Source organism: Camelina sativa, chromosome 13 (assembly GCF_000633955.1).
Source record: "Camelina sativa cultivar DH55 chromosome 13, Cs, whole genome shotgun sequence".
Classification (NCBI taxonomy): domain Eukaryota; kingdom Viridiplantae; phylum Streptophyta; class Magnoliopsida; order Brassicales; family Brassicaceae; genus Camelina; species Camelina sativa.
In genome coordinates, this window is record NC_025697.1 from 12,604,906 (window position 1) to 12,614,071 (window position 9,166).

At 35.7% G+C, this 9,166-nt stretch overlaps 3 protein-coding genes across 3 annotated transcripts in view; all 3 read right to left on the minus strand.

The window, feature by feature from the left end:
* The window catches only part of LOC109128352 (probable sugar phosphate/phosphate translocator At5g25400), a 1,991-nt gene extending 1,371 nt beyond the window's left edge, over nt 1-620 (minus strand). The window contains exon 1 of the mRNA XM_019234554.1: nt 57-620. Within this exon, the coding sequence (XP_019090099.1) occupies nt 57-620 (564 nt within the window). The remainder of the gene's footprint in view (nt 1-56) is intronic.
* LOC104736562 (probable sugar phosphate/phosphate translocator At5g25400) lies at nt 620-3,098 on the minus strand. The gene is made up of 2 exons (XM_019234898.1): nt 2,472-3,098; nt 620-1,275 (listed from the first exon to the last, which is right to left on the minus strand). Exons 1-2 carry the CDS (start codon nt 2,986-2,988, stop codon nt 743-745), a joined length of 1,050 nt encoding a protein of 349 aa, XP_019090443.1. The 5' UTR covers nt 2,989-3,098; the 3' UTR covers nt 620-742.
* Nucleotides 3,360-6,815, minus strand: LOC104736561 (cyclin-A2-1-like). The gene is made up of 12 exons (XM_019234706.1): nt 6,644-6,815; nt 5,837-6,169; nt 5,587-5,740; nt 5,316-5,437; nt 5,131-5,223; nt 4,889-5,022; nt 4,607-4,682; nt 4,431-4,507; nt 4,298-4,331; nt 4,061-4,210; nt 3,835-3,969; nt 3,360-3,732 (listed from the first exon to the last, which is right to left on the minus strand). Exons 2-12 carry the CDS (start codon nt 6,131-6,133, stop codon nt 3,673-3,675), a joined length of 1,332 nt encoding a protein of 443 aa, XP_019090251.1. The 5' UTR covers nt 6,134-6,169; nt 6,644-6,815; the 3' UTR covers nt 3,360-3,672.

A 9,166-nucleotide genomic window follows, 5' to 3' on the forward strand; every position in this document is an offset into this window, starting at 1 on the left:
GTATCTCTCAAGATGGGAAACTCCACGACGATCCAAGGGATAAACAAGAAAGCTAAGCAACAAGGAGCAACGTAATAGAGAGAAGTGATGGGATTCAAAGTGATTCCTTTAGAAGTAAGCAAGATCTGAATCATTACCAACCGTGTCGCCTCGAAAGCAACCGCACCTAGCTGGAGAATCACACCCCAAACATCGAATCTAGCTTCACCGTAAGCAGCAATGGCTACACCGAAAGAGATCGAAAGCATGTTAATCATAGTCTCGGATTTGAAACCCTCTTTCTTGAAGAGCACGCCAATCGAATAAACCGCGGCTGGCATCAACGCTTTGAGCATCTGAATGAAGGAGACAGAGAGGTAAATGTAGGCCGAGTTAGACAGCCAAAGAGAGAGCGAGTACAAGGCTCCAACAGGCACGACGGATCTGAGGTATGTGTCACGTGACATTGAGACGGGTTCGACGAATTTGAAGACCTTGATGAGGAGAAAAGCTAGGGTTGAGCAAAAGGACATGTGGATCATTGTGAGTGTGATCGGGAATGGCCAACCGTACATCTTCTTGTCGAGGATGTATTTGTTGTAGACGATGACGGTGAAACTTAGGAAGATCNGAGGTCTCATAATCATAATCAAAATGTGTTTGGCATCTACTATAACCTTTCAAGCTCTTATTCCAACAAATGTATATTAAGCAGTAAAAACAAAAACACTGAAATTTTACCAAAATCCAACTCTTCACCTTTTTAATCTTGTGGCTCGTTCTTCCTCCCACCTTCATTTCCTTCCCTCTCTTCCAAAAGCCGACCACTCTCTTCATCTACTTGCTGAGTAGTCTTCTGAGCATCTTTAGCCTTCAATGCTTGTAATTTGGCATGATTATAGTAGGCAACCCCCAAGAACGCGATCCCATACCCGAAAAGATTAATAGGAGTGACAGTGTCCTTAATCACAGACCAAGAAAAGGCGATCAAGAGCCAGTCCTTAACCACACCAGCAACATTCATTGTCAAGGCAGAGGTTTTCCCAACAAGAAGGAACACAGCAAGATTCAGAGCAAACGCACAGAACGAGTTCGTCCCAAAAATGAGGTAATCGAAATAGAAGCTAGATGTATCTCTCAAGATGGGAAACTCCACGACGATCCAAGGGATAAACAAGAAAGCTAAGCAACAAGGAGCAACGTAATAGAGAGAAGTGATGGGATTCAAAGTGATTCCTTTAGAAGTAAGCAAGATCTGAATCATTACCAACCGTGTCGCCTCGAAAGCAACCGCACCTAGCTGGAGAATCACACCCCAAACATCGAATCTAGCTTCACCGTAAGCAGCAATGGCTACACCGAAAGAGATCGAAAGCATGTTAATCATAGTCTCCGGTTTGAAACCCTCTTTCTTGAACTGGCATCAACGCTTTGAGCATCTGAATGAAGGAGACAGAGAGGTAAATGTAGGCCGAGTTAGACAGCCAAAGAGAGAGCGAGTACAAGGCTCCGATAGGCACGACGGATCTGAGGTAAGTGTCACGTGACATTGAGACAGGTTCGACGAATTTGAAGACCTTGATGAGGAGAAAAGCTAGGGTTGAGCAAAAGGACATGTGGATCATTGTGAGTGTGATCGGGAATGGCCAACCGTACATCTTCTTGTCGAGGATGTATTTGTTGTAGACGATGACGGTGAAACTTAGGAAGATCCATATCGCTACGTATGTGTAGGAGATGATGATGTTCTTAATCACGCCTTCGCTTAGTGATCCGCCTTTACCCATAATTTTGTGTGTTTTTCACTCTTTTACTACGGTGGTTCTGAGGCGGAGACGTTAGCGATGGTGGTGGTCTCTGTGAAAAATTTGGGAATTGAATTTGGTGAGATCCTGAAAAAACGTTTTTAGACTTTGTCCTAAAGACAGACCACGTAACGGAAGTGCTTCACCAAATTATAAATTTTTGTTTTCTTTTTCTTGAGTAATTCATTAATTTTCTAATTTTGTAGATAAGCATACTGATACATATTAATTTAATTTATTAGCAAATAAATATTTTAAGCAGTGTTATTCAAAACTGATAATAATAATTATTATAGCATTAATTCATTTACTTAAATTATTTAGTAATGAAATATACATGAATGATGTTGTATAGTCTACAATGAGATGGCTCATGAACACTTGCTTTATTAAAGAGTCTACAAAATTATGTAACATTTACTGTAAAGGACAAATCTCATGAGATGTGTCAAAATTGTGTTTGGTTTTATACAATGTTCCATGAGATGGCAACTGCTTTGGAAGCACCTGACACCAAACAACAGTTACAGAAAAAATAGACAGATGACTTACAAAGAAATTATTCCATGACTGTAGAGACCAAAAATGATGTCTGAAACTAGGATTGGTCTCCTGATGCCAAACTAAGAGATGTGCTGACTTGGTCATATCAGGAGAATCCAAAANTCGCCTCGAAAGCAACCGCACCTAGCTGGAGAATCACACCCCAAACATCGAATCTAGCTTCACCGTAAGCAGCAATGGCTACACCGAAAGAGATCGAAAGCATGTTAATCATAGTCTCGGATTTGAAACCCTCTTTCTTGAAGAGCACGCCAATCGAATAAACCGCGGCTGGCATCAACGCTTTGAGCATCTGAATGAAGGAGACAGAGAGGTAAATGTAGGCCGAGTTAGACAGCCAAAGAGAGAGCGAGTACAAGGCTCCAACAGGCACGACGGATCTGAGGTATGTGTCACGTGACATTGAGACGGGTTCGACGAATTTGAAGACCTTGATGAGGAGAAAAGCTAGGGTTGAGCAAAAGGACATGTGGATCATTGTGAGTGTGATCGGGAATGGCCAACCGTACATCTTCTTGTCGAGGATGTATTTGTTGTAGACGATGACGGTGAAACTTAGGAAGATCCATATCGCTACGTATGTGTAGGAGATGATGATGTTCTTAATCACGCCTTCGCTTAGTGATCCGCCTTTACCCATAATTTTGTGATATTTTTCACTCTCTTACTACGGTGGTTCTGAGGCGGAGACGTTAGCGATGGTGGTGGTCTCTGTGAAAACTTTGGGAATTGAATTTGGTGAGATCCTGAAAAAACGTTTTTAGACTTTGTCCTAAAGACAGACCACGTAACGGAAGTGCTTCACCAATTTATAACTTTTTTGTTTTCTTTTTCTTGAGTAATTTAATAATTTTCTAAATTTGTAGATAAGCATAGATATTAATTTATTAGCAAATAAATATTTTAAGCAGTGTTATTCAAAACTGAGAATAATAATAATTATAGCAAATTCATTTACTTAAATTATTTTAATGAAATATACATGAAATTTTGTTGTATAGTACTCTACAATGAGATGGCTCATGAACACTTGCTTTATTAAAGAGTCTACAAAATTATGTAACATTTACTGTAAAGGACAAATCTCATGAGATGTGTCAAAATTGTGTTTGGTTTTATACAATGATGTTCCATGAGATGGCCACTGCTTTGGAAGCACCTGACACCAAACAACAGTTACAGACAAAATAGACAGATGACTTACAAAGAAACTATTCCATAACTGTAGAGACCAAAAATGATGTCTGAAACTAGGATTGGTCTCCTGATGCCAAACTAAGAGATGTGCTGACTTGGTCATATCAGGAGAATCCAAAAATCTGTTTCATCTTGAGAAGAGTGTAGTGACACGTTCAGGAGATGTTAGTGTTGCCACACTTTTGAACTGTCAAAAATATTCATATATATATATATATATAGAATGAGAGACCAAATTCAATGTCAGCTTTGATTGCAACTTTCTTAGATTTGAATTCAATGTATATACCTTTTGTTGGTTATATTTGGTCCTTATAGCAATAAGGGTGCTTCCACTGGTGTTGAGCTGCAAATCCTCCATTGCAATTACTGTAGTTTTTAGAGCAGATGCCTCATATCTTGTATAGTGCTGCAGAGTTGGGTTCTGTATACCATTCCATATCAGCAAGATTGTTTTCACTTCAAAGAATATAAATAAATACATTCACATACAAGAAATGTGAGTGAACACTCACCCAAGGATGGTTAGATTGGTCCAGTGTCCATCTTGCTAAGAAAACCGCTGAAGCGGCAATTAGAGACGGCTGGAACCTTAGGAAAGTATATTCCACGAGAGTTAATTCCGCGAAATAGTTCGCTAAGAACTCCATCTCAATGAGGGGAACCTGTGAACCAACAAAATCAGTTTAATGATTCCAAGTTCATTGAAAATTCTGAGAATGGCTAGTGAAATATGGATCAATGTAAACCACCTTGTCGGACGCTTGAGCTGCTACAATGAATCGCCTGTAATGCCGAAGAAGAAACTGATGTGTTAACACTGTTTTCTAAAAACTAAGAGTAAAGGTAGTAGTGAAGCATTTTAGTGACTTTGAAGTGTTTCACCTGAGAAACGTTTTGGTGGTTGGAACTGATAACCGAAAGTGAAGAAAGTTCAAAACTTGAACCTCCATACTTAGTACCTGAAAAATATAGTATTTGGTTTTTTGTTAATCTTTGATCAAACTGAATCCTCTTAGATGACACTGATATAGATGGGAGTGTGTATGTTAATTACGTACTTCTAGTCTTGTGTATGTATTGTCTGTAATGAAGCAAAACTCCTCCAACCGCGGTGCCATAATCTCTTCGTATTTTCTGTAACAAGACGGTACAAGGAAGGATACCTTAGTTAGTTAAAATGCATTTCAGAGCTGCAATTAAGGAATGAGACCAAACATGTGTTCCTCTGTATCCACTTATACTTCAGATTTATACTCATTGCAATGTGAATGGGTACTTAATAGAATTGTGCTTCTCTAACTTGAAATTAAAGGAGAAATTAAAAGTTGTAGGTAACTCACGAGGCTATTAGCATGCAAGTGACACCAAGAAGCTGAAGCCTCTGCTTTTCAATGTAGTTATGAGACATGAATCGATCAATTAGATTCACTGTAAGGTAAAGTGTATCTGAAGCCAGCTTGTACTCTTCAGAAACCTGAAAGAAGTAACAACATTATTAGGGATTCTTACTCTTAAATAACTGTTTTGGATTACTAACACATTTTCAAGTAAAGCTATTGCATAGCAAATATTATATACCTACCTCTACAAGCCAATCAATCAGTATACCACGCATGGTTGGATCGATATCTCGCTGCACTTGCACCATATAGCTAGTTGAAGGTCTTTGTTCAAGCTGTACACAGATTGTGGTAATACTAATAACTCAGAATCTCAATATGCCATTTTCTGTTAAAATAAAACAAGACCAAGTATATGGATTCAAACCTCTGCAACATGAATGCTGTCATATATACTTGCAGCATATAAGCTACAATACTTAGGATCTTGGACATTGGCATCTATATCTACAACCTGAAGACAATCTGTGACATCAGATCCGTCTTCTTCTGCACAATCCAATGAACCTTGAGTAAATTTGAGAAGCATACACTTTGGTATATGCTTTTATTTAACAAGATTATCTTAAAGGTTAGATATATGATATGATCTTCTGATTACTATATTCACAACATTTTTTAGTAGTGAAGTTACTTACTTTTCTTAGTAACTTCTCCATCTTTAGAGTTTTGAGCAGATTCAACCATCCTAATCTTTGACAAGTCTTCTGCTAGTTTCGATTTTTCGGCATCTACATCTACCAAACCTTCTGCGGCTATTTGTTTAATCTCTTTTCGACCTCGCTTTGTAGCCTGTTACATTTTATCAGTAAGAAGATATACTAAAGGAAAACAAACACCAATCAAATCAAAGAATATGCAAACAAAGCATCAGAAATCATTCACTACCTTAATATTACCATGTGTACAAACTATACTTTCTGCCAAAGTATTAGTCACATCTTTGAGCACCGCGCGTCTCTTATGACTACAAACTTTGGTATTATCTGATGCCATTCGTTTGTTACTCGGTCTAGGACCACGCCTCGGTTCCTGTTTAAAAGCCGGTTTTGATGGAGACATTGACACTCCCAAAGTCTTAGCTCTTGATCTAGTGACTCTCACATTACTATCTCGAATCTTCATAGTAGAATTTATTTCTTTCTTCACATCAGGTTGCCTAGAAGAAGAAGAAGCTCTATACATAATTCTAAACCAGAATTCACCACTGATTTGCCAATCCTGCAGGGTAAATACATTTTTAGTCTTCACAAATTGTTACATTAAACAGAAACAATCGTAATGGCTTAATTCAAAATGGATAGCAACATTCAAGTATCGGTTTCAAGAAAGCTCTAATGCTCACTTTGTTGTGTGATCAGATCTGGAAAATTGAGTGAAAGAGTTTGAACAATTAAATCTAATTTTATTTCATCTCTGGATCCAAAAACATTCTATACAAAAAAATTGAACTTTCAAAATCATATGTAACCAAAAACTTCATTTTTGTTTCTTAAAAATTCCGTGACAGAGATCAATCACTGTCTGTATTCAGTAGAACATAGGTAGAAAACAAAAACAGAGAAAGAAAGAACAAAAAAAACACGAGGATAGAACTGTCACAAAACAGATCTACAATCCAAAAAACATCAAAATTATGAACCCAAAGAAAAAAAAAAAAACCATCGATCCAAAAGAGAGAGGCGTAGAAAATACCTTAAGCTTTAGAGAATGGAATTGAGAATGATTTGATCTTCAATGGGTTGAAGAGAGTGAGTTGAAATAGGGAGGAGCGTGAGCGAGCATGAGCGGGATTTTTCTGTGGTCTCGTTTCGAAATTTTTAGATGTTAAAATATTTTTTTAGTTTTCAAGTTGGACAAAAAATGAAAAAAGAGACTTTGGGATTTGGACAAATGATAATAATTTGGAGTTTTTATTGGGAAGTACGTGACAGAACAGAAGTGGTCTCTGACTCTCTGACACTTTGACGTCTGGTCTCTGTGGTTAATTCTCTCTTTGAGATCTTAATCAGTCAGCCGTTACGCGCTCTATTGCATTTGATTTAACCGTTTCATAACCTAAAAGCCCATTCAAATAAGCCCCATAACTCTTCCACCCTAAGAAAAGAGAAAACCCCATCTAGGATTATATTTACTTATTACTCTTATCAATAATATTTTACCATCAATTAAACAATTTTTTTAATTAATATGTTGACCTAATAACTTTTAAAATATATAGTCAAGATGAAATTTATTTTAGAACTATCTATTGTTTATTAAATTATGTTAATGTGTGTACTTAATATTTTATCTATGATTGATACTATATTTTTGAATTTTGATTCAAAATACTTATATACTATTAGTTAATAAATGATTTTGTGATACTTTCTCTGTATCATTTTACATGATGTTTAATATTTTTGCACATCATTTTAAAAAACACGCATTTGTTATACCTCATTTACATTTAGAGTGACTCTTATAAAAACGTTTTAATATATTAATGAAATTAAAATTTAAAGGCTTTAGTTAAACGTTTTAAAAACGTTTTGATTTTTTTTTTTTTTTTGCTTTAACACATCTTCAGTAAAATAACTCAATCATATTTTGAGTCCAAATTTCTAATCCAAAACATTTATCACAATTTAGATGACATGACGAGAAAATAACCATGTGATCATAGGTTCATGACATTGATGTTAAATGAGTCAAAATTTTAATTATAGTAGAAAAAATAAAATAAGCAAATAAATGAAAAATTGGAGAAAAATACGAAAAAAAAAAATATTTTGAAAATACTCCAATATATTGTTGAAGTTATAGTTAATTGAAAATTTTCAGTTCTATTTTTTTTTGGCAAAAAGAATATGAGAAAATAATTTTTGTGAGTAAAAAAAAAAACTTTACTTGTTCTTAACAAACTGAAAATGTTTCTAATATTAACAAGTTTAAGTACATTACACTCACTATTTTTTTTACTAACCTTGATCTAATTATAGTCAATCTTCTATATTTTAAATAAAGTTCCTAGCAGAGAGTTAAACAATTAGATTGAGAACATATAAGAGTTATATATAGAGTTTCCTATGATTAAGTCATTATAATTCTAATTAAATATTGAGTCTAAATATTACAATGTAAAATGTTAAACTCCACAAGAGTGTCAACGCAGCCATCATCGTGAACGAATCAGTTATGTTGAAAGTCGGGCTTTCCCACTGAAACAGATATGGTATGTATATCCTATTATTCACATAAAATTAAAATATGAATATCTAAATAGTAAAATCGCCGGAAAAAAAAAAGAACTAACATTTCAAATAGAAGAACTGATCAAGGAGCGTTGGTTATGAGACCAGGGCAATCCGTACGACAACTTGTTTGAGTAGTCTGAGGCTTGTGGTCATAAACACCACTCGATGTGAGTAATTGAGCGAACAACCATACCAGTGAAATGCATAACATTATCTCATAGCATTCAAATCTGTTTCCATCACATAAAATATATTAAAAAAAACTTGTTAATTATGCCAAATCCAGGGAAAAAAAGAAGAAACGAACTCTTAACAAGGATATTTTCTATAAAACATCACAACCACATAAGTTAGCGTTTTCCAATTATTATACTTTAGATGATCAGTTTTAGTAATGATCTATACTTTATTTTATAAAACATGTGTATGGATTTAAAATAAAACAATTAAAAGATTAGGAAGCAATGATTAGAGATTTACGTGAGTGATAAATACAAGTATTAGCAATCCAGAAGTCCCACTTCAACGCATTTTTTTTTTTGGTGAAACCACAGGGGCCAAAGCTCCCCTGAATTTATTAGAAAACGAAAGACAAAAGTTACACACAAACCCGTCTACGACACCGAGTGCCATTAACATCGTCATTGACCAAAGTCTCAACTATAGTAGGAACAACCGTAAAAACATGCCAACCAAGAGGTAGAGAAAATGCATGGTTTGCTAACTCGTCCGCTAGGCGGTCAGCTTTCCTATACACGTGCGTAACACGGACTACTATCCAGTCCTTCACAAGAACGCCATGGTACATCTGTACCAAGAACGACAGGGAATGAATCCCACTTCAACGCATCTTGCTAACTTAAAACTAAAGATTTTTAAATCATATAAATGAATATTATATAAAGCTATAAGTACAAGTCTTTTTACCAACCAAAAAAATGTATTATAGTAAATGACCACTATTAGCACATATACCAAA